The 16,377-nt window shown below is 48.0% G+C and overlaps 1 protein-coding gene across 4 annotated transcripts in view; it reads right to left on the reverse strand.

Moving 5' to 3' along the window:
* The window catches only part of PAX2 (paired box 2), an 84,781-nt gene that overhangs the window by 46,709 nt on the left and 21,695 nt on the right, over positions 1-16,377 (reverse strand). For all 4 annotated transcript variants that reach the window (XM_030940036.1, XM_030940035.1, XM_030940034.1 and 1 more), the window contains exons 4-5: positions 3,971-4,056; positions 2,204-2,323 (exon numbers count right to left, since the gene is read on the reverse strand). In XM_030940036.1, the coding sequence (XP_030795896.1) occupies positions 2,204-2,323; positions 3,971-4,056 (206 nt within the window). The remainder of the gene's footprint in view (positions 1-2,203; positions 2,324-3,970; positions 4,057-16,377) is intronic.

The following is a 16,377-nucleotide window of genomic DNA, read 5'->3' on the forward strand; positions in this document are numbered from 1 at the left end:
TCCACCACATCTCTTTGTGCCTTCTATCCCTGCCAAAGCTGCCCTGCAGCCGCCGGTCAAAGGGCCTTCTGGTCACAAGGCTCAGTCTATCAGATAGAATTTCAGGTTACCATTGTCTCTGAACATTCTCCTCTTCATCCCCCAGGCCCCTCTTCAAAGAGCAGCCCTTCCTGGCCATGTACTCCCTCCCCAGCCCAGTTCCTGTGGCCCGCCATCTAAACCTCCATCGCAACAGGGTATCTGATGGGCCTATCTGCTCTTTGGGCTCATATGTTTAACATGCCCCACTAGAATGTAAGCTCCTTAAGGACAAGAATCATATCTTGTTCTGCTTTGGGATCCTATAGTACCAAGCCTTTCTTGAAACTGAGGTCCAAGAAAGGTTCACTGAACTGAACTGATCAGAAACAATGAAGGCAATCAACCGCTCAGGAGAGCACCCTGTTCTGGGCCAGCCAGGTGCAGCCCTGGGTGGCCACAGCCTCATGCCAGTGCCTCCCTACCCCCCGCCTTTCTTGCCCCACAGGAGCCCATGCAGCAGAGGGCATACTTGGCCACAGCCTCAGACTGAAAAGGGAGACTACAGAGGGGCATCTGTGGCCTCCCATGGGCCGCTGGGCCTCTCACCCCCTAAAAAACACAGGGGCTGCTGGTTAAGGGAGAGACCATTAGGGTTTGAGGCAGATTCTACCAAAGAACTCGGGGTGCCAAGGAGCTTAGCCAAGGCCTGAGTATGGGGAGCCTCAGGGAGAATTGGGACTTAGGGCCTTTCCCACAACCTCCCCCTGCCCATCAGGGGCTGCCGCCAAAACAACCACAATGAAATTTAGTGAATGGCAAAGGCCGTGGCAGCCAAATCGGTTTGGATATTTTGGAAGAAGGAGAAATAGAGCCAGACAAGCTGTTTCCCTGTGAAACGAGGCCATTAGGGCTTCTGGAAGGAGGCCAGCGCCAGGTCATCACTGTCTTGCCAGGCCTAGGCCTCCCCTCCACGCTGTCCCTTCCGCTGGGGGCCAGGCCTCTCCCACTCTCTTCCCTCAGCCTAGGCTGGGGGATCTTGGACTGTGGGCCCAGGCAAGCTCAGCGTTGTCCCTTTTCTCTGCTCCTCACTCCATTAGGCTTCCCCTACCGAGGGTTTGTCTGTGTGTGGAATGACCAGATAATTTATTGTCCAAACAGGACATTTCTAAGAGAAAAGGGAGATGCTGAGATGCTGACTGGCCAAGATGCAGAGACAACAGGCATAAATTGGGACTGTCCTGGGCTAATGGGATAGATGGTCACCCCTTTATGCTCATTGTTTGAGGATTCTGTCTCTTTCCTGGGAGATGTCTTTAAAATCCTCTGAAGGCCAGGAGGTTACCACTTCTCCAGAGGGAAGCATGAGAAAATGGGGGCAGAAAGCAGTCCGGAGACACTGGTGTCTCTGTTGATCTGGGTCTGCCAGCTCTGTGCCCCAGCTTCACGCATCAGAACAGAACCAGATGATCACTAAGAGACCCCCAATGTCACGACATTTGAAAAACACTTTGTCCCAGGCTCATCCCCACCACTCTCCCCCCTATGTCTTTTCTTCTCTCCTCTTCCCCTTCCTTCCCCATTCCCTTTGACACCCTTCCTAACAGCTTGGCTGCACCTTGAGGCATTCCAGGGAGGTGAGGGAGAGGGCCAGGGGATTTGGAGTGGCATCTCTACTCATGGAGAAGAAGAGGAGAGAGGGGTCCCATGCCCAGCTCCCTGTGAGGTTTGAACCGGGGGCGGTGTGCATGTGTTAAAGAGAAAGGGCACCAGGGTTGGCTGCACATGACATCACTCCCTCACCTCCGGACAGATTTGGATCATGTAAGGACAAGGTAGGTTGGCCTTTCATCCTCAGGTCAGAGACCAGGTGTTCCCCCAACTCCAAAACCTTCCCAAGGTAAACGGTTCCTGCTTCTCCTCCTGGCATCCCACAGGGATCGACAGGGTGAGCCCTAGTGGCAGGTGAGGCAGCCTGGGCTGCTGAGCAGATGGTGAAGCTGATGGCCTCACCAGCAGCCACCCTCCCTCTCTCCAGGAGCCAGCAGGGCAGTGGGGGGACCTGGGCTTTGCTACTAAAATTGATCTTACAGCAGAGCAGCTGCGAGGCCAGGCCGAAACCGGAGCTTGGAGTTCAAGGACAAAGCATGCGAAGGGGAAGCCACACCTCTTCCCTCCTCCCTACCTTCATCACGTTTCCTCTTCTCACCATTGGAGCGAGGAATCCCCAGGATCCCATTGATGGAGTAGGATCCCACTGGGTCATTGGAGGCGCTGGAAACAGGAGGGGAGGCCGTGCTGGGAACTGGATGAAAGGAAGGAGGAAATGGCATCAGGATAGCAGTTGTGATCGTAGGCCAAAGCCCCAAGGCTGGGCGGCAGAGAGAAGCAGAGGACATAAGGAGGGATAAGGAGCCCACGTTCCTCTTGTTCCTCTACTTCCTCTGGGGTCTATTTAAGAGGGGATTGCATTGCCACATACAGGCTATTATTCACTTCTGTCCAGCCCTGAGGTAAGTGGTGCCCAGTCAACCCCAGGCCTTCTCTGCAGACCTGTGGATTTCACTGGGGTTCTCAAACTCACTATCCTAAAGATGGATGAAGTACAGGCCCAGGAAACACCAAAGCTGTCTCCATCTAGGCAGCACCTCCATGGTCCTCTAGAGAGCACAGCTCTTTGGATACCCCCTTGCACAGCTCATCCAGTCCCTGGAGTTGGGCAAACCCTTCTAATGAAGACCCAGCTCATTGTTCTCAGTCTCCTGGACTGAGTCTTTACCAATCCTGATTTAAAGTCTGTGGCTTTCTAAGATCTGTCTCTGATTCTCTAGGGGACACAAGACTGGTCCTGATGTTCCCCAGGAGTGTGCAAGTCTCTTTCTCAGCTGCTTTTGGTCTTGAAATCACTTGAGAAACTCCTAATTTCCCCCTTAGGGCACAGATTAGTGAACCCATTCACTCCATGGTGATCAACTCAGGTACAGCCTGGCCCAACCCTCCCTCCCAGCACACATTGTAACACTGGCCTAGTAAACAACAGCTCCTGCCAACTCCTGGAGGGCTGGAACTAGCCATTTCTATTACCTGCTGGTCAAGAAAGAAGGGGACAACTGCCAAGAGGAGCAGCAGGAAAAATGTAACCACATCCCAGCCCCTCAAACCCCAGGCCTCATCTATGGCTACAGTAGCACCAAGTTTCTCCTTGGGCCAGAGGGAAGCTAGTCTATGTGCACTGGGGACAGAGGAGGAGTGTTAACAGGTGTTCTAGTAGGCCTGGGTCACGTCTTCGAGAGGCCCTAAGCATGGCTCAAAGAATGAGGAGGATGGAGAGAGGAAAGGAGATACAGAGTGGGTGAGACAGAGGTTGAGCAATTAAGAGAGAAAGGCCAAGAGGAAAGAGGCCATGAGGAAGGAGGGAGACAGAACAGAGCCAGAGCTACACCTAGGAGAGAAGAGAGGGAAGGGCAGAGGGAGAAAAGAGGAGGAGGCAAGGGGAGAAGACAGAAGGACAATGTTAAGAACAAGATGGAATGTTAAACAAAGATGGAATAAGAAAGTTGATACGAAAGAAAGAGGGCACAGGTAGGGAGACAGAATCGGATAAAAATAAAAGATGATGGAGAAGGAGGGAGAGGGAAGCAGGAGGAGGAGAAGAAGAAAAAGAAGGAGAAATGCTAGAAGAAAAACACTTAGAGAGAGGAGAGGAGGGGAGAGGATAGGGACGACTAAAGCAGGGAAGAGGGAGGTGACACAGGTGGGAGGCAAAGAACAATCCTAGTAAACCAGTATCTCTCAGGGAGACACTATGTGGACAGGAGTTCAGGCGAGAGGAGTTGGCAAATAAGATGGGCCCTGGACCTCAACCAGGCAGGCAGTTCCCAGTGTTGGAGCTGCGTTTCCTGCCTTTCTTTAGGTGGGATCTGGCTTCCTCCCCTTCCCTGAGCCCTCTTACCAATGGTGTGGCCAGGGGCGGTCACTCCTGTCCCAGCCCCATCCGGCGTTGGGTGGAAAGGCTGCTGAACTTTGGTCCGGATGATTCTGCAACAGCGTCACAACAGCATCACACATCATATGCCCACTCCTACCCCGGCCAATTCCAGCCCAGCCCTGCAAAGGGGCTCTCTCCCAAGTTCCTCAGTGATTTCCTCATCCATCTGCTCCCTGCGTCCCTGCCCTCACTGACTGCTGCAAGGCACAGGGTTTTCCTCCTGTTGGCTCTGCAGATCCAACCTAATGCAGCTCTGGGTGAATGAAGCCTGCCTTATGTCCTGCTATGTGCATCACCCAAATTATTGTTTGATTTTTGGTAGCAAGGATCAGGGCAGTAGACCCAGTGAGCACAGCATTCTTTCTCTTTCTGCAGGGTGAGGACTGCCCTGGTGGCTTGTTGTCCATCTTTCTCTCCTCAACCACACACGCATCTCCTCCTGGTACCAGGACCTCCTGGGTTTTGAGATCATTTTGGAGCTGGCTTTCCTATTTGGGGCTGTATCACAGTCCTTCAGAGTTGAGAGGATGAGATTTCCCCATATCCTGAAAGAATGAGAAGTAGTCAGGGAGGGGCTGGGTCACAGGTGACCCTTTTGTCCCCAGGACTCCAACACAGCACACAGTCCCCTTGCCAGATGTCAGGTCCTGAACAACCTCTTCTTGAGCCCACTTACTGCCCTCAAACAAGTCAGAGCCCTGTTCCCATATGGCTGGCTGGTTTGCTGGCCTCCTTTTCTGAGGTTCTTACTTGGATTGCGGCTTCTTCGCCAGCCTGATTGAAACGTCTGGTGCCCTCCCTGTACATCTTGGGGAGAAGGGGTCAAATCAAACATTCCAGGAGCCTGCTTTTCAGGGATCTGAAAAACCCAGGGCTCAGTGATGCCAAAGACCAGTCCCAGGGCCAAGACTGAGGAATGCTCCCCCCACCCACTGGTCAAATGAGGGGCCTTTGGAAGCCACTTTTCTGATAGCATTGCTCTTCCCCACAGAGAGGCATGTGAGCCAAGCTCACCTCAACCAGCCAGGTGAGTCACAAACCATGAACCAAGTCAGTTCTAAAAGATTTTCCTGAACACTTGCAGGCGTTGGGATAAGCCAGCTCACAGTGCTGGATATGAAGGTGGGGAGGGGAGACTTAACCCCTGAAAAAGCTAAGTTACCAGAGGGAATCAGGTAGTTAGTGCTGGAAAGTTGGAGCGGGGGAACCATTCCCCTTGCAGGAGAGGAACTGGGGAAGAAGTCGCTGAAGACGGGGAAATTGATGTAGTTCTTCAAAGCTGAGTAGGGCTGAAATCAGAGGCACAGAGGATGGTGGAATACACTGGGCTACGTGGCAGGGGCCCTGAGTCCTGCTTCTGATTTTGCATTTAAGAAGCCACATAGCCTTGGTCTCATCTCTCAACTTCTCTGGGCCTCAGCTTCTTCAGTTGTAAATGAAGGGGTTGGACTACAGGATCTCCACCTGTCTCTTTCCCCAGTAAAAAATAACTTGATCCTAAGATGAACAAAGAGGTAGAGGGGAGGGCATCACAAGCTGGTGGAAGCAGAAGCCACGCGAACCTGCTGCCTTCTGGGTTAATGCCCAGAGCGGTCAGCCAGAAAGAGTGGAGGCAGGCAAAGGACTAAGAGGAAACAAGGGTGAAAACTTGGATGTGATGAGAACCATCACCATTTTCCACTTACTGAATATCTACTATGTGCCAATATTATACACAATTTATATGACTTATATACATTACTGTTAATTTGCACAACCACCTCCAAAGTAGAGACTATTATCCTCATTCTGCAAATTGAAAACCAAAGCTGAGACAAGTTTAAGTAACTCACTCAAGATCACACTACTGGCTGGGTGCAGTGGCTCATGCCTGTAATCCCAGCACTTTGGGAGGCAGAGGCAGGCAGATCTCGAGGTCAGGAGTTTGAGACCAACCTGACCAACATTGTGAAATCCCGTCTCTACTAAAAATACAAAAATTAGCCAGGCGTGGTGGTACGCACCTGTAATCACAGCTACTCAGGAGGCTGAGGCAGGAGAATCGCTTGAACCCAGGAGTTGCAGTGAGCTGAGATTGCACCACTGCACTCCAACCTAGGTGACAGTGTAAGACTCAGTCTCAAAAAAAATATCACGGTACCAATTAGGGCAGACTCAGAACACAGCCTCTAAAATCTATGCTTTTTGTTACTTTGTCATCCTGCCCCCAACATGTAGGAACCAGGTTTAGAGGGTCTTAAGCCATGAGTGATTTCTAAACGAGGGGGTATCTGTACAAACGGATCCCAGTAAAGCAACATACATACACATGAGGCATGAGGCGATATGGAGCTGGTCTCAGGAAAGAAAGGGAAGAATTTGCAAGACAAGAGGAAGGCAGAATGGCTGGAGTTTGGCAACCAACTGGAGTCAACCATGGCTTTACAAGCTCAGTTTTGTGTAACTGGAAGCTTGGTGGAGTTTACATCAGCAGGTCAGGAATAAGGCTGTAGGGAGGTGACTGGTTTTGGAGGGAAGTGGTGGTGTTGGTCCTAGATGTGCAGCATTTGAGATGAAAGAGGAGCATCCAGGTGCAATGCCCCTGCATCAGCAGGCAAAGAGGTATGGATTTAGGAGACTGTCAGGGACCAGGGAAAGGAGTGTTTAAAAGACAAGAGGCCTAAGGAGTGGATACTGGAGGACATTTACTTCTAGGGACTGGGAAACGAAAGTGACCTTGCATAGGAGTCAGAGAATTGGTTGCACAGGAAATGGCAGACCAAGGTAGGTCAGTTTCACCTAAGTCAATGGAGAAGAATGTTTCAAGAAAAACACAACCTGCAATGCCAACAGCAACATGGAGACTGAAGGGAATCGGGAACAAGAAGAGGCACAGATTTGGGATTCCGGTGGCCATTAGTGGCTTTGAGGAGGAGGAGTCTCAGCAAAGCAACTGGAGCAGGAGCCAGACAGAACAAGGTTAGGGAATGCATAGGGAGGAAAGCGAGGCAGGGTGGTAAATGCAGAATATTGCCTCAGAAGTTTTTGGAAAAGGAAAGGACAAGAAAGTGTGGAAGGTGGAGGATGGAATGGGTAGCTAAGTGGAGGGAAGGACTTCCTGGGTAGGAAAGACCTGGATAAGCTTGTAGACTAAGGAGGAAGAACCAGTGAAGAGGAAGAGACTGAAATTGCCTTAGGGACTGTGGATGATTAACAGAGCAAGAGAGAACAAGGAAAAATGGAGTGCAGACTCCAGGGAAGTGTTAGCCAGAGATGGCATATTTTCAGGTGACCAAAGCTTTGAAAAGGAGCTTTTGCGGCTTTTATCTCTCAGCAAAGCAGAAGGCAAGGTCATCTCCCAAGAGTTGGAGGGAAGGTTTGGAGTATGATCACAATGAAAAAGATTGGATAGTAGCTGAGAGGTGGTGTACAATCACCTACAAGAAAAGTCTAGAAAGATGCTGAGCAGCTCAGAGTAGCTGCTCCTAGTTTACTGCAGCAAAAGCTTCTGTGAGCTCACTGGGCCTGTGGGTGGCTCTGGCTTTAGGGCTGATGGGCTCTTTACTAAGGGAACCCCAGGGGTGGGGCTGGCTGAGAGAGATAACTGGATGGGCTTGGGGAGTTTCTGTCTTTGTTACCCAGAGCCTCTGACCCCTAGGGCACTGGTGCAAATTTAGCTGAGGCAGCAAGTGATGGAAAATCACTACTCCCTGACAGCGGCTTGTGGTGCATGGAGGAGGAGCTGGGCAGGGTGCCTGCTGTGAGTTACTAATGCTCTTGGTGTCCATCCATGACCCCAGGCAGTGGGCACTTGCCAGTCCCTAGAGCTGATCTCGGAGAATTTAAGAACTGGGATCGTGGAAATCTGACGGTCATCCATTGTCCTCTTGTCTCCCATACGACAACCCAACAACTCATGGCAATTTCACTTGGGGCTAAAGGATGAATGAAGTAAAGCAGTTGTTGATGATGATGGCCTGATACCATTTCCCCATGTTCCTTCTCCTTCTCCAGTTCTTTTTCATACTTGGCCTCACAAGACAGCCAGACACACCAAACTTCCATGGCCCCCGGCAGGTTTAGCCTGGAAGGTCAAGTTCTGGATATAGATCCCTAGAGGGTGCAGCCGGGACCCTGGAGGACACAGCTCTGCTCAGAAGCTGGGAGGTGTCATTTTTTCCATATCCACAGAGAAACTGACCTGCCAGGGTGCCCGCTCCCCACTTCTCTTTCCTTCACAGGATAGTCTTTCTCCTCCACCATTTCTGATGAGAGCTCGCCCTTTCCTGGGGACCTCCAGGGCTTTGGCCAGGGCCCCGCACGGGGACTTCCAGGCACTTAGAGTCTCCCACACTTCCAAGGGAGTGAGAGCAGCAAAAGGAAGAAGGGTATGGGTTCTGGGCTCAGCCTGCCTTAGTCTGAATTCCGGCTTTGTTACTTGTTGCCTGTGAAACCCCTGGCAGTTTCTTATTGCCTTCTCTGTAAAATAAGATAATACTACCATACACTTCATAGGACTGTAGTGAGGACTAAATAGGACACTCCATGTAAAGTGATTAGTATGATGGTTGGTTCAATAAATGCTACCTATAATAACAATGATGACCAGTATTATTATTCCTACGGGTGACCCCTAGGTCCAGCTGCTTTCAATTTAGGGGCTGAGCCAGATGCAGGCAGGAGACCTCCCTACCCAGTATGCCCCAGACTGGTCAATGCAGGTGCCACTGAGACCCTGGGAAGAGCACTGAGAAGACGAGAAACTGCAGCAGCGGTGGCAACATCTGACCCAAAAGGAAGTTGCATCAGACTCTGAAGAAGACAGACTGGGGACTGGACCAAGCCCCACTGGGCTCGCTGGCAAGGATCCACAGGGGACCCAAGGGATGGCAGGGGGTCGTGGCAGGACTTCAGAGCAAAGGATGACAGGACAGGTGGGGAGGCCACTCCCTCATTGGTTAAATTCCCGGAAGACCCCCACCTCTCGCCAACTTGGATATCAACACAATCTCAGGCTCTGTGAGTAAGAATGAAAGCCCTGTATGAGACTCCTATTAACACTGTGTTAGACTCAAGAAGAAAGAGAGAAGCCCTCCACCTTTTAAGAGAGCACAGACATTCCTACTCCTCTTCTAGTTCTGCTCTCTCTCTTCCTCCTCCTTCCCCATTCTTTTCACTGTGTTTCACTCTCTGTCTCTCTCTTCTCTTTCTCTGCTCCTCTCTCTACTTCCCCTCTCTTTGTATGTCTGTCTGTCTCCTTGCACCCTGAAGTCCCAATGTGGCTATGTGAGTTTATTGATTCCTGGGAGCGGGGGGAAAGCAGGAGGCAGGGCTGGGGTGCAGGCTCAGGGATGGAAATAGAAGGCTATAAATTATTTGTGACAGGAAAGCAATAGTGGCAGAGTGCTGAGCACAAGTCCTGTGTCACTATTAGATTCCTTTTAGCCTGATGACACTGTAAAAAAGGTTAAGTGTCTGCTGGAATCGTACACCTGGGGGGCCGGGGCAGCCTGGGAGCAGAACAAGCCACTGAGAGCAGGTATATCAATTCTCCAGGCCAATAATATTCCTCTCATTGATCGCCACGCAAAGTTCAAAAATCTCATTACAGCCAGGCAGACCGGGAACTTTTTACAAATCAATAGAATGATATAATGTATGTATACTTAGTACAAATGTATCTATTCATCTATCCATCCATCCACAGTCCGCCTCAGGGTTTCCAAGTTAACCTACCCATCATATTATGTTATGTTATGTCTGATATTATATTGCATTATATTATATGATAATAAATGGTGTGCAAAAACTCCCTGAGGTGGAGACAAGAAGAGGTCCTATTAGCATTGAGGTGACATCAGACAGCTCACCTTGGGAGGAGTAAGGTGGCAGCATTTACAGGACTAGGCTGGGCAGGATTTCTAGGAGCAATGCTTCCTCAGGAGAGGCTCTAGTTTAAAAACAAAACCAAAATACTGTCTACTAAGTATCTACTACATGTTAGGCAATGCTCTATGTACTTCAAATAAATAGTTCACTTAATCCTTACAACAATGCATTTTGCACACAAGGCTTATTACAACTTGCCCAAAGTCACCCATTTAATAAATAGCAAATCTGGGATTTGAATTCAGGTAGACTAATCCTAGGGACTAATCCCTTACCTGATAAAATAGACTGCCTCCAGGGGAGAGACAACCAAAGGCCCCATATTTAAACTTCTATGTTCAGTCCCTTCTGAGAAATGAAGGGTGAGGGGTTTCCCTGAATCTCAGTTTTCCTCACTAGAAAATGGGAGTAATAACACCTGCTGGACCCAACTGCTGACAACCCCTGTACATTGGGTCTCCAAGCTTGTCGCCATGAAATCCTTTCCTGCTGCCTAGAACAGACTTGCTTCCCAATTTTAGAATTACTTCCTGGCAGAGCTTGAACAAACCAGTGACATGACCAGGCTTGGGGCAGGCTGCTCTTAGGAACAAGATGTCAAGTATCTGGATATATGTGTTACATACATGTATAAATCAGCTTAAATTGTCCTGGAGTAAACTGCCCACTTTAGAGTCTTTGCAGAAAATATTTAATCCCTGGTATGGGGAGAATCTTTCCTGATTCAGTAAATCAAAGGCACTCCAGGGTAGAGAATGTGCCAGATTAGCTGGCCCCACTGCCCACTAAGTCAGACAAGTGGTCATGGGGGCCTCTGCCAGTGGCCTCAGGCAGCCTGGGCATTATAAACTCAATCATCCTAGAGAACAAAATGATATTTGCAGCTGGGCGTGGTGGCTCATGCCTATATTCCCAGCACTTTGGGAGGCTGAGGCAGGTGGATCACTTGAGGTCAGGAGTTTGAGACCAGCCTGGCCAACATGGTGAAACCCCATCTCTACTGAAAATACAAAAATTAGCCGGACAGGGTCTCACACACTTGTGGTTCCAGCTACTCGGGAGGCTGAGGTGGGAGAATCACTCAAACCCACGATTGCAATGGTGAAGTGGAACCCAGGATTGGAGGAGGCAGAGGTTGCAGTGAGCCGAGATGGTGCTACTGCATTCTAGCCTGGGCTGCACAGTGAGACTCTGTCTCAAAAAAAAAAAAAAGATATTAAAAAGGATATTTGCGGCCAGGCGTGGTGGCTCACACCTGTAATCCCAACACTCTGGGAGGCTGAGGTGAGTGAATCATGAGGTCAGAAGTTCAAGACCAGCCTGGCCAAGATGGTGAAACCCTGTCTCTACTAAAAATGCAAAAATTAGCTGGGCGTGGTGGTGGGTGCCTGTAATCTCTGCTACTGGGGAGGCTGAGGCAGAGAACTGCTTGAACCCGGAGGTGAAGTTTGCAGTGAGCAGAGATCGTGCCATTGCACTCCGGCCTGGGTGACAGATTGAGATTCCGTTTCAAAAAAAAAAAAAAAAAAAAGAAGACATTTGCTTCAGCGAAGGATATTTTGCCCAGTTAATGCAAGTGGTTATCGCTTCAACTCAAGTCTTTGAGAGCTGCCTATATCACGCACATATCCATGGCTTGGCCCCGAGGCAAGTCAGCAACACTAACAGCGGGAGACTTTTCACAGCAGAACCTTGAGTGAGATATCATAGATCACCCAGGAAATGTTTATCTCTCCTGGAAATGGTCCCTACTCCTGAGAACTCTAAGGAGCTAGAATCTCCGGCTTTGATTACCCCAGGAACTGAAAAATTGAAATTTACTTCCTCCTCTCCACAGAAACACAAAGGAAACAGCATCTCCCCTGCACGTGGCTTCCTTTAAGGCAGGCCTGAATCACTTAACACAGAGGCTTTTGTAACCTCTGGCTGCAGTTTGGGTTGAGTTTAGAGGTCTTTTTGCCCATGCTCACTAACATGCCTTGCAGGTTTCAGTCTGGATAACTGACCATATGTCAGGCCCAGTTCTGGACATGGCCACTGATAAGGGTCAGGTCATTCTTCAGAATTGTGGGCAGGACCTTCCATTCTGGCTGTGGCAGGCTGTTGCTGGCATACACAGGTTCCAGGTTACCACAGTTCCTTCCAAATGTGTCAACTCTTGTTGACTCTCAGAATTCATAGCTGAGCGCCAAGAAATGAAAGTCCTACCAAAAAGCTGGCAGAAGGGTTTCCTCAAACTACTGCCCTTGAACTACCTGCATTAGAATCCCCTGGGGTGCTTGCTAAAATGCAGATCACCGGGTCCCACCTCAGACCTGAATTAGAGTTTCTGAACTCTATTTGAGAAGACCAGCTTAAGTCAGGGAGTGAAGAAACCATCCTTCTGGTTGGTTTTTCAAGGATCCTTGAGAATCCTCCCAAGGATCCTTCTGGTTGGATCCTTGGGAGAGTTGGGAAGAAATCTTAGTGAGTTAAGAAATTTCCTTTCTCATACTCTATCAATCCACGTTTCTCTCCATCTGTTTACCCTGACTCCAGCTGACATAGTCACCAAAATTCAATAAGCTATCAGTTGCTCTGTGGAAACAAAACCATAGGTTAAAAATTGAAATAATTTCTTTTTTTTTTTTTTTTTTGAGACAGAGTCTCGTTCTGTTGCCCAGGCTGGAGTGCAGTGGCGTTATCTCGGCTCACTGCAAGCTCCGCCTCCCGGGTTCATGCCATTCTCCTGCCTCAGCCTCCCGAGTAGCTGGGACCACAGGCGCCCGCCACCTCGCCCGGCTAATTTTTTGTATTTTTTAGTAGAGACGGGGTTTCACCATGTTAGCCAGGATGGTCTCGATCTCCTGACCTCGTGATCAGCCCGTCTCGGCCTCCCAAAGTGCTGGGATTACAGGCTTGAGCCACCGCGCCCGGCCAAAAATTGAAATAATTTCAAAATGGTTTTTGGTACATTCCGGGATGATAAATTCCAAATTCCAAGTAGGTTACTTAGATACCAGGCATATATTCTGCATCAACTTAGCCTTCAAAGACTGGCATTGAGGGCGATTATCTTTCTACCTCATGCCCCTGAGAGCCCAGGCCAGAGACAATTTACCAGGCTAGATGGGCCATGGGGCTGGCCCAAGGGGGCAATAGTGATGCTTTATATGATGAATGGTAAGCATATGGATTGATTTAACTTCAAGATATGCATAGGTTTAAAAATTAAGGGGCAATGTGTTTAACTAACCATTTGGAAACCAGTCTGCGGTGCATGCCAAGCCCAGAGCGTGACCAGACTAGCTTCTCTCACCACTGGCCCTGCCCTCATCTGTCAGAGCTTCTGGCTAGAGTTGGAGTCTACCAGCTGTCCACCCCCATGGTCCTGCTTGGGAAGCTCCAGAGGCTTGAAGACTGCTTGATATAAGGTGAACAAGGTACTGCTATAGATTCATTGCTGGAATCAAGTCTCCCACTCTGCACCTGTCCATCACCTACTCCCGTCCCACCACAGGCATGCCCACCTCCCTCTGCAGTCACCTGAGCAGGAGCAGCAGCCTGATAGTGACTGCCTGGCCTCCCTACCTCTAGCCTTTCCTACCTCTCACCTATTTAAGCATTCGAAAACAGTCCAACAGTCTTTCTCTGTCTCTTCCTGAAAGAATGTGATACGGCTAAACCCTACAATCACTTCCTATCACCTATAGGATAAATTCAGAATTCTTTAGCCCAACCTTCAAAACCTTCCCTAATCTGGCTCTATCCTAGCTTTCCAATCTATTTCTCTCTGTTTCCCTCTTCCTCTCAGGGTCTAGCACAGAGCTGAAACCTTGTTTTCTTGCTTACTCAATTCACATAGTAGAGTCCTTCCCTGAACTCTGAGCTCTGCAAGGGCAGATGTCACTGCTATTTTTCTCATGACTGTCTTTCTCCAGCACCTAGCAATGGTGTCTGGTATAATGTAAGTATTTGATAACTATTTGTTCAATAACAAATGAATGTTATTAACAATAACAATAATATGCTCTTGTTTTTTGTTTTTGTTTGTTTGTTTTTGAGATGGAGTCTCACACTGTTGCTCAGGCTGGAGTACAATGGCACAATCTCAGTTCACTTCAACCTCTGCCTCCCAGGTTCAAGCAACTCTCCTGCCTCAGCCTCCCGAGTAGCTAGGATTATAGGTGTGCACCACCATGCCCAGCTAATTTTTGTATTTTTAGTAGGGACGGGGTTTTACCATGTTGGCCAGGCTGGCCTCAAACTCCTGACCTCAAGTGATCCTTCCACCTCAGCCTCCCAAAGTGCTGGGATTACAGGCATGAGCCACTGCGCCTGGCCAATAATAAAAATGACACAATCTTAAGGGACACAGTGGGCCAATATACGCTTACTATGTACCAGGCACTGTGCAAAGCACTTCATGCAGATTATTTAACTTAATTCTCACAAGTACCTATGAAGATTATTGTCCATAACCTACAGGTGTGGAAGCTGAGACTCAGAGAGGTTAGGTAACTTACAGAAGGTCACACAGCTGTTAAGTAACACAGCCAGAATTTAAATCTGAGTGTCTCACTCCAGAACTTATGCTGCTAACCATTGAGTAGAATAAGTCAGTCATATCAAGAACAGATGGTAGAATCTATGAGAGGCTAGGCCTGAATAGAAGAGCTGAATTTAATAATAGTAAAAACAATAACTATCATTTATTTTGTATTCACTGTACGACAGGCATTATAATGAATGTATTTTCTCATTCTAATTCAACTATAACTCTATCAAATAACCATCCTCTCTATTTCACCTAAGAAACAACAGAAAGGCCAAGCAACTTGCCCAAAGTCACATGCTTAATAGCACTGGAGTCAGAATTTTTTTGTTTGGTTGGTTTTTATTTTTTTCAATTGATATATAATTATGCATGTGCATTGGGTAAGAGCCAGACATTAGATCCAGGCTTGTGACTTCAATGTCTGTAGGATGAACCATTTGACCTTTTTGGGAAATTTATATATATATATATATATATATATATATATATATATATATATATATGCACATATATATATTAACTATTTGGACATGAACAAATTTTTCCTTCAGCCTTTTCATATCCATGATTTTGGAAAATTGAGCAATTATATATGTAGACAATTAACAGAGAGCACATGTAGCTGTGATTTTAAACATGCTTATTCTCTCCCATGCATGTGCCATAGCTGTATTTAATAAGCATCATGTCTGCGTTACAAACAAACCACAATTTTAGATTAAGTGGCTATAGGCTTCAGTGAATTTTATATGCACTGGTAGGTTTGGGGGGCAAATTTTCCAAATTATTTTCACCTATCTAGTGTCCAAATCATGTACATGATTGCATGATGATACTACATATAGATGTTTCTCAATTTCTGTTTTGAGGATCCATTTCTATGATTAGTGTATCTTTATATTCAGGTCTGCTCCAATGCATTGATCTAAGGTTTATAATAGTGGATATATTTATCAAAACCTACTTCATGAATACCTGCCAAGTTATGCCCATTTCTGTCAAATATGTAAACTACAGCGAGACTACACCATCACTGTTCCCTTCCCGGGGTCTTTGAGATTTTCACATCACAATCATGTTTTTATATTGGTCCATGCACCAGTATTGATGTACATAAATGTGCATTTGTATACCTGTGTATCTCTCTGTCTATGGCCAGGATGGGGTGGGGGAGGGGGATGTGGAAATGAGAGAATTATTAAATGCCAAGTAGCTGTGCAATAAATTCCATTGATTTTATAAACTCCAACTTGTCTTCAGTCTCCTTCCATTCTTTATCCTGGGGGCATTGCAACAAAAACCTATTTTAAATACCTTTGCTTTCCCCCCTCCCCCTCCCCAAAAAAGTGTCAATATTTTATTTGGATTTTTAACTTCGCTCCATAACAGTTGTTTGACCTCCTGACTCGTGCGAGTCACATAAATTCTGGGACTTTATTCAGGAGCCATGTTCCTGCTATTGAATAAGCAATTTGGGAGGGTGAATTAATGACTTGTGCTGTTGCTGGAAAGTCCCTGAAGAAATATTAAAATTGCTTGCAGACTGAATCGATACTCCGTGAACACCCAGCAAGAGGGCTTTGGCTCTGGAATGGCCACAGAAGGTAGGGCTGGGTAGAGGAAGGGGAATTCCTGCACCCAGCTTGGTGAGCTCTCCTCCCACCACCACCTTTTCCTTTATCCCTAGAGCTCTGTCATTTTCAGTAACAGCGAAGTCTTATTAAACCCCAACCAAGATAGAACTGAATTGTCCTGTCTCAGGGAGCAGGCTCAGGGGACAGTTTACTCTCTTACTAGCAATGAGAGCCCAGAGGCCTTATTAGAGATGATGGTCTGGACACGTACACCTGCTGGAGAAATGGCATGGTGCTGCTGCTTTCTGGCAGGTTGCATTGTGCTTGGGAGGACTGCAGCTGCGATCGTTTTCTGCTGGGTGTGCAGGAGAATTGGGTGCTGCGTTACTGGC

The sequence above is a fragment of the Rhinopithecus roxellana genome, chromosome 11, assembly GCF_007565055.1.
Source record: "Rhinopithecus roxellana isolate Shanxi Qingling chromosome 11, ASM756505v1, whole genome shotgun sequence".
NCBI classification, from domain to species: Eukaryota; Metazoa; Chordata; class Mammalia; order Primates; family Cercopithecidae; genus Rhinopithecus; species Rhinopithecus roxellana.